This window comes from Miscanthus floridulus, chromosome 4 (assembly GCF_019320115.1).
Source record: "Miscanthus floridulus cultivar M001 chromosome 4, ASM1932011v1, whole genome shotgun sequence".
Classification (NCBI taxonomy): Eukaryota; Viridiplantae; Streptophyta; class Magnoliopsida; order Poales; family Poaceae; genus Miscanthus; species Miscanthus floridulus.
Genome location: NC_089583.1, coordinates 91,580,642 through 91,598,354, shown reverse-complemented (window position 1 = coordinate 91,598,354; position 17,713 = coordinate 91,580,642). Strand labels below are relative to the sequence as shown.

The window sequence follows — 17,713 nt, the reverse complement described above, 5'->3', positions numbered from 1 at the left end:
GTCGTGATCACTGATTAGTCATGTGTGCCCCGACAGGTAAACAAAACATGATCGCTGTTGATAGTGAAGACAGAAGAACGAACTCCATTATTAGCCGAAAAGAAAAGGCAAGGACTAAAGTACAATTAAAGCAGCCGAGCAGTCACAAATCGATAGTGGTTAGGGGGGTCTGAAACACGAGTGTTATCCATGGCCACGGAGAAGACCTAAGATATTTACGTATCGGGCTGCTAGGCCCACATGTGGCCGCGTGGCCCCGAACGTCATCAGCATCCAGAAAGAGGGGGGAGGGGGGGCGGCGGAGAATTACATGTAAGTGGTACTGGCATTGAAGTTCTTAAGTATAGTGTTTTAATTATGCATAGTCATTTTAGGTCCACACGTACATATTGAAGGCCAGCAGCTATATGAAGCTGATAAAACACATACAGTAGTAGACTAAAGCTAAAAACTTCGAAAGCAGATGTACACCTCCAATCTCCAGAATATGTGTTGAAAACAGGTATTCGTTTCCTTTCGTCCCCAATTAACTACTACTACTACTAAAATTGTCATCCAAATCCAATCTTCTATATATTGTCACTCAAATTTGTCAGTACTATTCCCTAATACAAAAATCGCTAAAGCTCCTGTTCATCCGGCTTCGGAACCTCCTAATGAACGTGTCACAAGCCTCATCGATGTCATCGTCCATGTTGAACTCCAGACCTTCAACCTCCCGCTTGGTCCTTATGATCTCGATGACAGATGGCTCATCGAGTGCGTCAAGAATATCAAGATCATCGTGGTCGTCGTCATCGACGTCCTCCTCATTCTTGTAACAATGATCATCATCGAAGAGGGAATTGGTCCAGTCGGGGTAGTCATGGTAATCTTCCTCGAACATGGCCACCTCAAACAGACTAGGATGAGCCCTAACACCATGATCATCACCAGCTGGCTCCTTGCTCCTCACCATCGCCTTCCGCATCGTGAGAAGCCTTGCTGCGGTGCTCCACCCTAGCCTGCTTCTCCCGGGTGTTCGATGGGGTAAGCCCATGGATCTGGCGAGAGATCGCACAGACCATCGCCAACCTTCGGCGCAGAGAGGCAAGAATGATGAGCTTTGTTCTTAGAGCGTCAGTCTTGCTCTTGACGGACGTGACCGCCTTCTTCAGGAGGTCGGGGGCGCTCTTGCTTATCCTCATATTTGATGTGGAGAGCTTATGATGGTGCTTGTCAAGATGATATACTAAGGACACAGGAGTTGCTAGCTGTGCCTCAAGTTTTGTATGAGTGAATAATATGCCAGTGAGATAAGCTTTGTAGTTGAGACTTGAGAGGCATGGACCTTGTCTTGAACCCCTATGAGAGTTCTTATAGACACGGTGGAGCTAGCTTAGCCCCGAACTGTGCAAAGCTTGAAATATTTTTGTGTGTGGAAATGTCACGATCAAACTTTTGGCAGTTTTTTAAATAATATATAAAAATTGTTGGTTCCTCAAAGCATGAAAGAAACGTTGAAGAAAACAAAACATGTGGACTAAGCACTACAATTAAGATACTGAGCATTGAGAGTGGAAGCAAAACTACTAAAAAGTTCCATGGCAAGGTTAAAGGTATCAAAGTGGGAGAAAAATCAGAAAATGACACGGTAAAATAATCCCAGTTATTACATTAGATTGAGAAAAATGACACCTGTCCTCCGATCTGGATCCCGTTATTACCTTCTTGGTTGCCGATGATATGATGGCTGTTCTTCCCCACCATAATAATAAACCAAAGGTAACTTCACCTGGCGACCAAAACGCACAAAGGCGGACGGTGATGCTTTTCTTGGCCGTTTCCGTGTGATTCATGCTCTGTCACATACCCAATGGGCAAGGTAGGCTCATGGGAGGTCCTGCGTGGCAAATTGCCAATCATGAGTTCGCTAATTGGCTCGCAGTGCCGTCGGCTTTCTTACGTTTTATTCTCTCTTTGCGGTGCGCCAGAGCCGGGATATTTCTCATGTGCTGCCGCGCCTCCGCTTCTCTGTGGGCACGATCGCTTTGCCGCTCGTCAACACGAAAAGGCGCGGCGATCGCGAGATTTCGTCTGTTCCATATGGAATCGCGCGCAGGATGTCACGGCGAAGCCGTTGCTTCGTGTGCAACCGTGCTGTGGAGAGAAAGCTGTCTGAGTAGTACTTCAGTCTACAACCCCACGTTCCCACCGTGCGCGAGCTGTGGCAACTAACCACGACACGGTGTGGCTTGGCTTTCAAAGTTGTTGTTGTTTTATTTATTTTTTCGTGAACCGTCATCAGTCATGGGCCCGACAAGTAAACATCAATAAGATCCCCTGCTGGTGGTGAACTCCATTATTGTACGAAAAGAAAAGGCAAGAGCTAAAGTACAAGGCAGCCGGCCGGCGAGCCGTTACGGATCAAATAGGAGGGTGTGAAACACGAGTCTAATCCATGCCAGGGAGATTGCACAACTAGATCGAATAAAGATTTTAGGAAATTATAAGGCTCCTCATTAACAGAGACGATGGGCTAAAAGAGAGGGTGTCTCCTCAAATGCCTGGGATTTTCAGAAGCGCTCATTTCATTCAAGATACCCCATCTCTAAAATCATCTAACATGCATGGTAGGCCAAGTCTAAGGTCTGCCTCAAAAATGATGGCCATGACTACTCAAGAGGCATGCCTATCTTAATTCTAGCCCAACCCATCGAAAACTCTATCTCTCACATGACTCCTCCTTCACGCCACACCCAACTCTTTATCTCTCTCAAGGCTACTCACAAGTCCCTCTCTCTCTATCTCTTTGCGCCCTTCGCCGCCACCGACTGCTCACTTGCGCCCTGCGGATGCCACTAAGACTTCTCGCCTACGTCCTCCGCCACTACCACCTTCTCGCCGCACCGCCCTCTCAAAGATCTAGTGAGCCCGCTTCTCCCACCCTGGCCACGGAGACCCAAGATATGATCCGGTAAGCTCGTGACTGTTAGAAATCTAGAATTATTTAGGCATAGATCAGTGGGTGATTTCCCTTACATTCGGAATAAACAAGTAGATCGTACTAGAGAGAGAACTAGAGAGAGAGGGATGTAGAGAGGCAGACCATCGGGCTTGGTGGAGGAGGTGGCCATGGCGACGGTGTCCGGTGACGGCCGCGTCCCGCGGTGAAGTCCAGTGACGACGGTCCAGTGGCGGCGGCGTCCCGGCAGCGGTGAAGGCGGTGGCGCTTCCCGTCACTATCAACGCTCCCCTCTAGATCGAATTAGGGTTGTAGGTGGGGTTCTTTGGGCAGCGGCGAACCTCATACCTTGAGCCCCTAGCCCCCACCTTCTCTTTATAGCGCTACGCGATGGAGGTCCACCAGCCATGTGTGCGGCTGGATGTCCCCGATCAAGGCACAAGTCAGGGTCCGACTTGGTCGTTGGACCGAGCCGGTGGAGATCAATTTAACATTCCTCCCTTGATCTCATTTTATGACTTGAAACTAAAATACTTATCTCAGTCCATTCCATCATAGATTAGTGTGTAGAGTATGCATTGTCACAACAGTTAGTACCATTGGATTAACAGCTACAATACACCTCTCTGTTTTAAAACAGATTCTCAACTAGGCCCTTATTGTCCAAGGATCATTGGCTTTCCATAAACCCATACCGGCTAAGTGTTCTCTGAACACATTGGGCGGTAAGCCTTTTGTAAGCGGATCCGCAAGCATGTTCTTTGTACTTACATGCTCGAGACTAATAGAATGATCCCGGACTTTGTCTTTCACAACATAAAATTTATGTCAATGTGTTTGACTACACCACTTGACTTATTATTGTGAGCATAATATATTGTTGGCTCATTATCGTAGTATAACTTGAAGTGGCCTATGAATGTCATCGACTACTTTCAACCCAGGCATAAATTTCTTTACCCGGTTCACTTGCCCCGTGGCCTCATAACATGCTATAAACTTGACATACATCGTGGACGATGCAGTGACAGTTTGCTTGGAGCTTTTCCACGATATAGCTCCTCCTGCGAGAGTAAATACATAGCCTAATGTGGATTTTCTATCATCTACATCTTCCGCAAAATGTGAATCTAAATACCCCTCTATATGTAGGGAATCAGATCTTCTGCACGTTATCATGAGGCCTTTTGTACCTTGCACATAACGCAAAGCTTTTTTTTTACCATTCTCCAGTATTATATTCCTAGATTACTCTGATATCTGCCAAGTATCTTGGTAACAAAAGCTAAGTTAGGGTGTGTATAGACTTGAGCATACTGTAAGCTTCCGACTAGCTGAAGCATATGGAACCACTTTTATTCGATCGATCTCATATTGGTTCCTGGGATATTGGAATTCCCCAAAACTATTGCCCTTACTATGGGAGTAAGTGAAGGCTTACACGCATGAATACTGTACTTCTTTAGAACCTTTTCTAAGTATGCCTTTTGTGATAATCCTAAAACCCCCCTTCTCCTATCTATGTGAATCTCTATTCCTAAAATGAACGAAGCTTCACCGAGATCTTTCATATCAAAATTTGAGGACAAGAACTTCTTTGTCTCTAGTAGTAGATTAACATCACAACTAGCGAGTAAGATATCATCCACATACAGGATTAGGAAAATAAATTTCCTATTCTTGAACTTTGTATAAATGCAATTGTCCTCTTCATTCTCTTTAAATGCAATTGTCCTCTTCATTCTCTTTAAACCCAAACTTCCTTATTGTTTCACCAAACTTTAAATACCACTATCTAGAGGCTTGTTTTAATTCATAAATGGATTTCTTCATGCGACATCCCATACGTTCTTTTTCTTTTATGACAAAACCTTTTGGTTGTGCCATATAAATATTTTCATCCAAATTTCCATTAAGGAAAACCGTCTTTACATCCATCTGATGTATTCTAAATCATAATGTGCCACTAACATCATTATGATTAAAAAGAATCCTTGCATGAAGACTGGAGAAAATGTCTCATTGTAATATATTCCTTCTCTTTGAGTGAAGCCTTTCACCACAAGTCACGCTTTAAACCTTTCCACATTCCTTTTGGAGTCATATTTAGTTTTGTAGACCCATTTATAGCATGCTGTCTTGGCTCCTTTAGGAATTTTCTCTAAGTCCCAAACATTGTTGGTGCTCATGGATCTTATTTCATCTTGCATGGCTTCAAGCCACTTCAACAAGTGAGCGCTTCTCATGGCTTCATCAAATGAGGTGAAGATCACCCTCCATTTGAAATTCTTCACTAACATAGACTTCGGAGTCATCAGGAATAGCTAATTTTCTAGCTCATTAAGACCTTCTAGGGGCCTCATTAATTGGTGTTTGTTCCATATGAGGCTGTTGTTGCTCTTCCTCATATGCGACAACAGGCTCTATAAGATCCTAAAGGATAGGTTCCTCATATTTATTTATTGTCGCCATGGGAGAACTAACAACAGGTGCTATCACTACAATGTCCTACACTGTTGGTGCAGCAGCAACAAGTAGCGAGAAAAATGTTTCCTGAACCATCAGAGTGGGCACATGTACCCTCTCTCCTCAAAGTTAATTTCTCGTGCTACCATGCTCCTCCTGACCATCTCATCCTCCAAGAACACATTATGTCTTGTTTCTATAAACTTTGTATATCTATCAGGACAATAGAAACGACAACCTTTTGATTTATCTGGATAGCTAATGAAATGGCAACTGGGTGTCTTGGAGTCTAGTTTTACAATGTTTGGGTTAAATACTTTAGCCTCAGCTGGATAGCCCCACACATGTAAATGGTTAAGTGAAGGTTTCCTTCCTGTCCACAACTCATATGATGTATTGGGCACCGATTTACTTGGTACTCGATTGAGAATATGAATGGCGGTTTTTAACGCCTCCATCCATAAACTTATCAGTAAAGTGGAGTAACTCATCATACTTCTCACCATATCCATCAATGTACGGTTGTGTCTTTTAGCTACTCTATTCTGCTAAGTCTCGCTCGGTGTAGATTACTGGGCAACTATGCCATTTTTCTGTAAGAACTTTGCAAAAGGTCTAGAAATTTGGCTATATGGGGTATATCGACCGTAGTATTCCCCCTACGGTCAGATCTTACTATCTTAATCTTTAAATTGTGCTAATTTTCTACTTTAGCCTTAAATATCTTAAATTTATCTAATGCTTCTGATCTTTCCTTAATTGGATAAATGTAGCAATAATAAGAATAATCATCTGTGAATATTATAAATGAATCATAACCATCCACACTTTTAACTGAAAATGGATCACAGATATCTATGTGAATTATTTCTAAAATTCCTGCGCTTTGTTTGACGTCTTTCTTTATTTTCTTAACATACTTTCCTTTAATGCAATCAATGCATTGTTCTAAGTCTAAAAATTCTAATGGCGGAAGAATTGATTTCTTAATCAGTCATTCTATCCTCCCCCTCGAAATATGGCCTAAATGATAGTGCCGTAATTTCGATGATACATCATGAATTCTTTTCCGCTTATTACTTACATTCATAGACGAGGAGGCATTCTTATTTTTAGTGCTCACAATATCCGCATACTCATAAAGTGATAACAAATAAAGCTTGTCTTGTCGGAAGGCAAGACCAACACACTTATGATTAAACATAATCTTACATTGGCCATTACTAAAATGGCAATCAAATCTATCATCATCTAAACGTGAAACACTTATTAAGTTTCTACGCAAAGAGGGTACATAAAGGACATATGTAAGCTTAAGTACAAAGCCATTATTTAATTCTAATGGGAGTTCTCGAATGGCTTCAACTTCAGCTTTGACTCCATTTGCTACCTTAATGTGTCTTTCTCCTCTTTGTAGGATCCTCCTCGTATGGAATCGCTATAATGAATTTGCAACATGAATAGTTGCACCTGAATCAATCCACCAAGTAGATTTTGCATAACTTAAATACAAGGAACTCATCTATAAATGTAATAATGTCCTCACCTTTTCTCATTAGGTGCTTTCAGGAACTCTGGACAATCCTTCTGGTAGTGTCCCTTCTTCTTGCACCATTTGCAGGTATCCTTGTCTACTTGAACATTGTAGAATTTCTGATGGTGATCAGTCTATGGGGCCTTTCCTTATAACTTAGAAGGGGAGCTACTGTCCCACTTAGGTTTCCCTTGTGGTTTAGCATTCTTAAAGTTTTTTCTTTTATTTTTCTTCACATGGTTGACGGAGTCACCGTGTGAACTCTTAAGCCTCTTCTCTTCTTGCGCACACATGGCAATGAGCTTCTCAATGTCCCACTTATCTGGCTATAAGTTGTAATTAACAACAAAGTCTTATACTCTTTGGGCAAAGATGCAAAAAACAAATGAACTAGGAACTCATCCTTGAGCTCCATGTATTGGTTTGAGCATGGATGTCATGTTGCTCATCTTCAGTATGTGCTCTCTAATCCCTCCACCAGTGTATTTCTCATTGACTAACTTCTTAATAAGAGTGCTTGCATAAGCCTTTGAAGATACAATAAACTGACTCTCCACCTTCTTGAGATACTCAGTGCCGGTAGTACATTCTAGGATTGATCCCCTTATTGGATCCTCAATGGAGCCCTTAATCACCATGAAACACTTGTGGTTTGAACTATCCCACTTCGCACGATCAAGCTTGTACTTCATTCTTACTATTGCATGGTCACGCTCCCGAGTAGCGAAAGCTGCATCAGTCTCATTTTCTGCCCTCACCGGGTCCTTAGGCTCAGTGGGACAGAGAAAGGTTAGCGCTAGATCATTGTCGGACAGCGCAAGTGCTATCTCAAGCTTCTCTCGCCATATGTTATAGTTGCTTCCATTGAGAGGCAGAATGGATGAGATAAACATTATTGGGTTGTATCCTGAAAACAAAATCAGAGAAAATGAGAAAGTTTTAACATAATAATTGTATGTCTTAATTTAACGTTGGTCAAAATTAAAACATCCAATGTGCTTCTACATTAACTATACATCACTGTTGGGCAAAAATAGAACTGGTGCATAAGAACTTTTAAATAAACTTATAATATTGTTATCATCAATGTTGGTCAGAAAAATAACAATATCATAATTTAACTTAAACAAATCTGACTACTCCCCCAATTAAAATTTTCCCGTTGGTTCCAATTTAATTAGAGGATAAATATATTCATAGCAGTGGAAACATGAAAAGACTTGAAAAAATAACAATTCTTGATCAGAAGCATCTCATTGTACTCATCTACCTCTAAACAAATTATCCCGTTGGTTCAAATTTGAGCAGAGATTGAAAACTATACAAAATTTATCAAAGAAATGCATCTGAAAAGAATAAAACTAATTCAAAAACGCTAATGTTCTTGTGGCCCGAGGGAGTAAATGGTCCACGACCCACTCGTGCATCACGCGTCCCGCGTCCTAGGATGCAACCTAGGCCTAGGCCAGGAAAGTCTCCTCCCGCCTGGGCTGAAAAGCGACCCGGTCGATCTTGGCAGGACAAAAAACCCAGCCGGTCGACCGCCCCCAAACCCTAACTCATTTCACTCTATGGGGAATATAACCCTAGGTACCCATGGCAGTAGACATGAGCTGCACCACCAGGGTAGATCCAGCCCATAAGGAGAAGGCGTGTGACGCAACACACCGATCGGCATGCGTCACACAGTTTTAGGAAAGAATCTTGAAGATAGAGAAGGATCTGTTTGGATATGATAGATATCGTATTCCTTGTAAATACTTACCATATAGCCAAATAGATCTAGATCTAACTGACTTGTAACCTTGCCCCCTAGACTATATAAGGTAGGTAGGGACCCCCTCGAAATCATCTCATATTCAATACAATCCAACAAAGACACAGGACGTATGGTATTACGTCGATCAGACGACCCGAACCTATCTAAATCACTGTCTCTACGCCTTGTGTCACCATCTAGTTTCTATTACGTGCACCTCCATCGATCATCTACTACCATGAGTATACCCCTCGGTAGACTACCGACCAGATTTCATCGACAGTGGCATGCCAGGTAGGGGGTGTGCGTGCTGATTCCATGGCCAACCAGATGGTCACTTTCTCGAGCTCCATGGCCTTTCTCGAGCTGGGCCAGATCTTCATGGTCGGATCCATGACTTGGGTCATCGGCCCTGACAGTAGCGGGAAAATCATGGAGGCGGTGTAGGATCACCCTACGCCGATCGTGCCAACATCTACAATGACATCTCTGATCACGATGCCTCGCCATTGGGTTAGGAGATCCATCAACAATGATGATCTGATTGAAGCTATCGATCGGGTCATGGACCGCTTAGCGGAATGTCAGCTCCTCGTGGATTCAGTCTTAGATCAATCTAGAGTGAGCGATGAACCTTCTACACTCTAAGGTCACCATGCCACTAATGTCGAGCGCCCCGCTCAGTGCACGTCATCCAACATGGCAAGATGAAGATTTGGTGATCATGGTAACTCCAAAATGGCGTACCGTTCAATGTTGACCACTCCCTGACCCAACGGAGAGCTTGCCGATGACCTATCCTTTTGAGCTAGTGGGTGCAGATCTGATCCGTCAGGATGCCGTGCACCATCTTTTTCGCCAACCACACTGAGTGTAGCCACATCAATGACCTCTATCAGATCAACTTCCTTGAGGCTGACCAGCCTACGTCGATGATAAACATGGTGCAAATCCAAATAGATCTTCTAGATGACACACTCCATACAATCCTAGAGGAAAGCCCCAAGCCATACTCTGAGGGCTCTACCAGCACCTGACCACCTTCCCTCCAGGCTTTGGGAGAGAGCTCTTCATGGTTAGCCACGATAGCATTGCTATCGATGGAGAGACCAGTGTCTAGCGCCTTGAACGTGAAACCAAGAATGCCCATCACCAACGGTGTCACAATGAAGAAGCAAAAGACATCGTCCAAGCTGCCGGAGGTGACCCACCGCCTCTCGCTCGCAATCTCCAATAGGAGTTCCTTATGGTGGACAACCAGCAAGTGGAGTAGACGCCGAGCGCCAATCTAGCTATGGCCACCCATGGCTCGACTCCCACCAACGTCGGAGGTACTCAAGATTCAAGCGCTGCTTAAAGTAGCTTAGGTCCAAGTCAACGACATTCAGAACCAAGCTCTGTCTTATTCGACAGCGACCGCACATAGTCCTAACCCCCATAGTTTTCGTCGTGATGGGGGGAGTCATTACCATAACGGCCAGATCATCCAAGGGGGGTCCTAGGGCAATGTCGCCATTAATCCTAGATCATAAGGACCGCAAAATCAGCATGGCTGACCAGATCATAACGCCAACTAGGAGATTCATCAACCCCTGCGTGGTGACACCCATGACTGCATCAACGCCAATCTCGATGTCCACAATTGCATTGAGAACAGTTGTGCCCAGCAACATCAAGCAGAACTCCAACGCCTAATAGGAGTACAACGACCAACACGGTGACCCCGTCGGCCTCCGACCACTCCTTGCTATCGAGCCAACAGGACCTCACCCCTTCATAGCAAGGTTGCGAGCTGTACAGTGTCCTGCAAGTTTCAAGATCTTTGGGGTCGATCCCTATGATGGCAAGGCTAATACCGAGCAGTGGATGCAACTCTATGAGATCACCGTATGTGCCGCCGGTGGAAACAATGATGTAATGGTAAATTATTTGCCTGTCATGCTCTCCCAATCTACCAACAATTGGCTTATGGGATTAAGGGAGGACTACATAGAATCTTGGGATGATCTCAAGAAAATCTTCGTCAAGAATTACATGGCAATGTGCCAGTAGCCTGGTATGAAATATGATCTAGAGAAACTCCATTAGACCTCTAGGGAACCTCTGTGAAGCTACATCAGGCGTTTCTCCTGAAACAAGGAACACCATCCCCAATATCAGGGACAGCGAGTCCATCTCCGCTTTCACCAGAGGACTCCATCACCATTAGGAGCTGTGCTCTAAACTTTACCACAAGAGGCCCTAGACCATCAGTGAACTCCTCAAGGTTGCAAACTCATACGCAGATTCTAAGAAGCTGATCGACAGTTCAAGGACAACATTGCTCGTGCTTCCCTGCTGGCATCGCCACCCATGTCATGATGATGATCACCACGAAAAACGACATTATGAAGATCACGACATGCATTACGATGATCATGAACACCGGCATAATGACCGGCCAGAGGGATCGAGGACTGCATAGCAACGTCGCCGCCGACTAGAAAACTTTATCAACAACGTAGAGCAGCCACGCGCTAAGCGCAATTTTAATGCTGCCTATGAAGAGCTCCTTGATAGTCTATGCCTAATTCACAAGAATAGCAAGCACACCATGCGGCAATGCTATGGCATGGCCAAAGCTTTCCGCGATGAACAGCAGAAATGGCAGACACGCAAGGACGACGAGTCCAATGATGTCAAGGGGGAGGAACGTCCTAAGGATGCACGACTTGCTTTCCTAAGATGCTAACAAGATGGTCGCCATAATCTTTGAAGGATGCGCCACCTCTGAGAGCAAATGCCAGCAGAAGCTCATCACTCGGTAGGTCATGTTGATCACCAAGTACGACATGGTCGCTAATCCCAAATATCTAGACTGGTCGGAGCATCATATCACATTCAGTAGGGCCGACCAGTGGATAGATATCCCATACCCTGGGCATTTCCCACTCTTACTGGATCCAACCATCCACAACATGCGGTTCAAGAAGGTCCTCATTGATGGCGGGAGTGCCCTTAATGTCCTAGTTGCTAGAGCCCTAACTGAGTTAGGACTCATGAAGGACGATCTCATTCCTATTGATTCTCCATTCTAGGACTTTGACACCGCCTACCACGCCATCCTTGGCTGACCAGCTCTCGCCAAGTTCATGGCCATGACCCATTATGTCTATCTATTGTTGAAGATTCCAACGGAGCAGGGCATCCTCACCCTATGCGCCAACGTCTCCATCGCCTATGAATGCGACAGAGAAGGACTCGCCATCGTAGAAGCGATGGACCTCTTGGCTAGAATGGAGGCTTGCAACGCCGACTCTAAGAAGGTCCATACATATAAAATCTATGACCTGACCAGTGTCATATAGGCTCTGCGATCAAGACGGTATTGACATCCCTAATTCCTGGCACATCGAACACTTTAGGCGTTTCTATCCTTGAGATGTTCTACTAAAGATATGTACATTTTTATGTATATATGCATTTTAATAATAATTATATATGTGATGTTTTCTCTATTTGTTTTCCATAATTTTTCTCAAGTTACTTATTTCTCCATACTAAACATCTTTAAGATGTCATATACTACCTCCATTCGATTCGCCGACCAACCACGCTCTCATTCGCATTATCCACAAGCAGTCCTATTCTTGATTTAGCACCTAAATGTGCATGGGCAGTAGTGCTATGTGTCATGGGTGGTCGGCAGTGGCTCCTCGGTGATGCCTATATTCCTAAGCGTGCACAGGACCTAAGCTCTTAACGCTATGAGGTGTGGGATAGCCGGGGCAGATAGCAAGATAAAGGACTAACAATGCATCGTTAATATTAAATATTAACACCTTATATATGTTAAACATAATGTTTCATATATAGATGCTCGGCATAACATAGGCAAATCTATTATATGTCATCATGGTTGATGATCAACATCGCTGAGCAGATCCAAGTCATCCACCAGTTTGATCGCCGAATCAGCCACCTCCTCCTCCAGCGCGGTGATATGCTCATCGCTCATATTTCGAGCAAAGCCACCGTTGATTCGTTCAAGCTTCACCGAGGGGTAAACCGATCAGACAACCAGCAGTGCATGGCCCATGGTAGAACAAGCGACACCATGAGCATAATACTTGAAGTTCTCTAGTGCCGACTTGCACCTCTCCACTGATGACATCCAACTGCGGTGGCCTATCGGGCTCCGGCAACTGTGGGTCGATAAGGTCTAGCACGGGTTTTATCCCGTCGGTCATGGCCTTCACCTTACCTCTACTGGCCTCCAGCTAGAGCTCGAAGTCGCAAAACTGCGCTTGACTATTGGTTCGGATCACTCCAGACAAGAGGGGCAATCATCTTAAACAAGTTTCTCATAACAAGATGGGTATTGACATAAGGGGTAACTTATGTTTCAGTTCTTCGGCGAGTCATTTTTCCAGCCGTCCAAGCTTCATCTCTTTGTTTCTCCACTAGCATTGTGGCTTCCCATGCTAGTAGAGCTTGGGTCTCTGCCTCCGCCTTGGCATCACATGCCAAGCGTGTTTTGGTTTCCACCTCCACCTTGGCAGCACTGCGCCAAACCCACTTCGGCCTCCGCCTGCCTCAGAGCTTCAACAAGCTCTACACCAATAAAAGATTTTGGTTAGCATGGGCAAACTAAAGACATGAAAGCAATACACCAAAGGGCCTAAGGCCTTACTTTTTTCTCGACTTACGCCATCGCCTAGCTGATTCTTCAGCTCCCAATTCTCCACTTCAAGTTGTGTCTTTTCTGCTTGCAGCTTATCCTAGTTGGTGTGTGCTCCAGCCAGCATCTTCTCCAGAGTCTTCATAGACTCACAGTAACCTCTGGTTTTCAGCAACTGATGGAGCCAGCCCATTCTAGCTGGCGTCTACGGCTCTCAAAGATCTTCATTACCTCCTACGGTGACCAGCAGTTAACAAGCATAATCTGCAATCTCAATTGGTTGCGCAGACTGACTTACTTCAATTTGGCCAGACACTGACGCTAGTCCAGCATTGAGCTTCTTCACCTGCTCGCTCAGCCTCCTCGTCCTCCACCACCTCCATTGTATCTCCATGACATACGGAGGTCCGCAAAAGATAAGGAGGAGGATCTCGGGTATTTGGTGCTTCACGCTCAATTTCTTCAATCACCTCGAGGGACTCCCTCGCCTTCCTCAGTCGCTCAGTCGGCTCATGGTCAGACGGAGGGGATAAGTTCCATCATTGGCATCTGAATCCTGGGGACTAGCCCCATGGCTCTAGGTGACTGCTCTGCTTGGCTCGGCAACAACATCTTCACTCATTCGCTTCGGGTGCTCAGGGACTTCATCTTGGGGACTAGCTTGGTCTACAGGTGCCTCTCAGTGTTTCTTCTAGCTATCCTGCCTTAGCACCCTACGTAGCTGCTATCACATCACTTGGCTCAGCTACCCATCGAGTAGTGCTGATGTCGACTGGGTAAAGCTCCTCGGCCGATGTTTCCCTGCAGCATGATATCTTATCATCGATACTTCCACATTGGTTTTGCTTGGACTAAGTCTAGAGCAGAAACACTTACTCGTTGGACCACCTGCATGTAGCTCTGAATGGCCTGGGCTTTTTGGAGCTCCCTGGCCCTCTAGTTGGTGGTACAAATCTTGAGAACACTAGAGGCGGGCGGTTCGCCTCTGGTGCTTCTGTCCTCACCGTAGTGCCCTCTCAGTCGAAGCCTCTCGTCTAGGCTCGGGGACTTCACCCTGAGCGGATCTTTGGCCGGCGGTGCCTTGGGCTAGCCTAGTCGGAGGCTCTGGCGGTCGGTGCCGAAGCGGCCATCTACGCAGCTCGCCGCTACAGCATCTCTCCTGCATCTTCATCAACATCTGACCAGTTCACGATGACTTGTCGGCTGGCCAGAGGCTCTCTCATCGAGATTTCACACTTGGGTGCTGGCGGATTGTTTGGTTTCTTCTTCTTCATCGACTCTTCTAGGGCCAGCTCTTTCCCACACGACGGCTGTCAATGCCTGGGAGGTTTCTCCACCATGTCCTCAGATGAGGATGATGAACTGCTCTCCAATGGCGAAATGATAGGAGCCTAGGTCAGGATGGGCATCTACGCCCTTCGGCCAGGTGCCCTCATGCACGTCGAAGACATACACAGCACGATCCTGCCCACAAGTTTTCAAGAAGACATTTTAACATCATCAAGATTTGACATTATAAGGACTTCAAATGGTACACTCTTACCCGTGGTGGTGGATTCATGATGTTGTATGACTCTGCTACCCCACACTATTTAGTTGGGTGTTAGTTGAAAAAAGCTCCAGGAGGCGACCATAGGCGATGTCCTGAACTTATCCTCCTGTGGGCTTCCGAGTGGTATCTTTATCACCTACGTATTCATATGCTAGGGTGGACTCTCTCCTTGCTCGGCTGAATCCGGCGGTAGACTGAAGTTGATGGCTACACCAACTTCGTTAAGATTGTTTTGCATCTGACCTAGAATCTATAGAAGCTCAGTGACCTGGGTCATCTCCTCACCGTTCGGTCTTGCCGACCACTTTATGCTTGGCACTGCTAAGTGGTCTATGTCGGTAGACAGGCTCAGTTCAACATTTCCAATATAAAACCACTTAGCATTCCATCCTTTCAATGACGTGCTTGAGAGACACTTGTATGTATTCTCTAACCATTCCATCCCTCAGCTGTAGATAAACACCGCCTGAACACTTTTGGGGACCCAAATCCAGAGAAGGGTTTGAGGCAGAAGAAATAGCGAAAAAATTGAAGTGCGGAGCGATTCCGATGAACGCTTTGCATAGATTAATGAAGAGGAAGATATGAAGGATACTATTGGGATGGAGATGGCACATGCTAAGGCCGTAGTAACCAAGAAGTTTCCACAGGAAAGGATGCAGCAGGAATCTCAAATCCGTGAACAAAATAAGCCACTGAATACAACGAGTTCGCTGGTATCGGGGGTCGGGAACTGGTTCACCTGCAATGGGGCACCATCTGGTGGTTGCTTGATCGTGCAGGGATGTCTTCGAACACCATTCCTTCTAGGATCTTCTGGGTGGTCGTAGATTTGACCCACTCTTGATTGCGATGGACCTCACCGATACTCTCCGCCACCTCCCTCCCTGGCTTCTTTGGGCTCGAGCAGCTATGTTTCTTCCTGCCCTTCGCCATGGATTAGATTTGATTTGATTTGGCTACAATTTCGATTGCGGAGATGCTACGATTGCAGCTATAGTAGTGTGCGAGAAGGCGAAGCACCAAGTACTCTACTGGCTGCGAGGAAGAAGGTGTGCTAATGTGGAATGAGGAGAGTGCGCCGCCTGCGGGTAGATTGAAACGGTTTGACCCCGACCCTTTATCTTTAGGGTTTTTGGGAAATCGCGCTGACCCCGCCGCATTGTTCGCCCCCCTCCACAATATTTGTGCCACCTACTTCGTGCCCCTCCAACTTCTCTGTCAATTGTTATTAGGCCAGTATAATGGGCCCCCAGGCATACTGAACGTTTGAGCTTGCTTCATTGGTTTACATCTCCATATTTCTCCATAGTCTCCATAATTTTGCCACGGTATTCAAATTTCTCCATGGTCTCCAAATTTCTCCACGGTCTCCATATTTCACCACGGTCTCCAAATTTCTCCACAGTCTCCATAATTTCGCCACTGGTCTCCAAATTTCTCCATGGTCTCCATATTTCGCCACGGTCTCCAAATTTCACCACAGTCTCATAATTTCTCCATGGTCTCATAATTTCTCCTACGGTCTCCATAATTTTGCCACGGTCTCCAAATTTGTCCACGGTCTCTAAATTTCTCCACGGTCTCCATATTTCGCCATGGTCTCCAAATTTCACCACGGTCTCCAAATTTCTCCACGGTCTCAAAATTTCTTCACGGTCTCCATAATTTCGCCACTGTCTCCAAATTTGACCATGGTCTCCATATTTCGCCACGGTCTCTAATTTTCTCCACGGTTACAAAATTTCTCCACGGTCTCCATAATTTTGCCACGGTCTCCAAATTTCTCCACGATCTCCAAATTTCTTCACGGTCTCCATTTTTGCTATGGTCTCCATTTTTGCCATGGTTCTTCAATGCTCTCCGTGCTCTCCAATTTTCTCCATGGCCTAATGCTAAGTGCTCTCCGTGCTCTCCAATTTTTCTCCATTTTTAAGTGCTCAGCACTCTACAAATTTTAAGGATTTTATTCTTTTTACAAATATGAAGAAAGTCTAAATAAACATAAACTGCTCTACGGGATATAAGATTCACCGATATATTGCTCCTGATAAACTTCGCTCTATTTTCTTCATCACCAAATTCATCATGTACTACCCATCCTACATATTTGTATTGTAGGACTATCGGGTAGGTGGTCACACCACATGGCTTTAGGATTTCTCCGCCGATCAACTGGTCGGACCGCTAGGTTCATGACTTTGTCGCCAACCAGTTGGTTGGACTGCTCGGTGTTCACATCTATTTGATGTCATTTCACCGCCGACCAGATGGTTGGGCTGCTCGGTGCTTGATTCTTCACCAACCAACCGGTTGGATTGTCTGTCGCTTCATTGTCAGTGACGATGGGGGCTCGCCTACCACGCTGGGGACTCCTCGGTTTTTAGATTCTTCGTGCAAGCGTCGCTAGCTAAGTTGAGGACTCAGCATTCGGGTTCTTCATGCAAGAGTCAGTCGGCCAAGCTGGGGACTCCCTTGGAGTTCAGATCTCGCTACATCTCATCGGTGTGCTATCAAGTTGCTCCATGTTATTCGAATCAGGGTGTTGATCCTAGGGCAGCACGTCTGGGTCTTGATACACACATGTTAGATAACGTTGGCAAGCTTTCAGACTTATTTTCTTTGACCCTGCTACAAGATTCATTCTTCATCTTTCAGTAGGCTCGGGGACTAAGTGGTTACACTTCACCTAGTGGTGAATGTAGTGTATTTTTCTTGATTTACCCTCCTTATTGACTAAGTCATGGATGATAATCATTTGACCTTGCAAACAGGAGTCTAAGTGGCTACACTTCATC

The 17,713-nt window shown here is 45.3% G+C and overlaps 1 protein-coding gene and 1 pseudogene across 1 annotated transcript; both read right to left on the bottom strand.

Annotated features, from left to right (window-relative positions):
- Positions 1 to 354: 354 nt before the first annotated feature.
- Positions 355 to 1,312, bottom strand: LOC136552106 (uncharacterized; annotated as a pseudogene).
- A 6,030-nt stretch (positions 1,313 to 7,342) lies between these two features.
- On the bottom strand, positions 7,343 to 10,878 carry LOC136548811 (uncharacterized). The gene is made up of 2 exons (XM_066540198.1): positions 10,794 to 10,878; positions 7,343 to 7,851 (listed from the first exon to the last, which is right to left on the bottom strand). The coding sequence occupies exons 1-2, from the start codon at positions 10,876 to 10,878 to the stop codon at positions 7,343 to 7,345; spliced, it is 594 nt and encodes a 197-aa protein (XP_066396295.1).
- Between the last annotated feature and the right edge of the window lie 6,835 nt (positions 10,879 to 17,713).

Coding starts and splice junctions, on each gene's coding strand:
- LOC136548811 (XM_066540198.1), bottom strand. CDS start 10,878: ATGGACTCGCTGTCCCTGATATTGGGGATGGTGTTCCTTGTTTCAGGA. Junction 7,852..10,793: donor TTCACAGAGGTTCCCTAGAG/GTCTAATGGAGT, acceptor TTTTGTTTTCAG/GATACAACCCAATAATGTTT.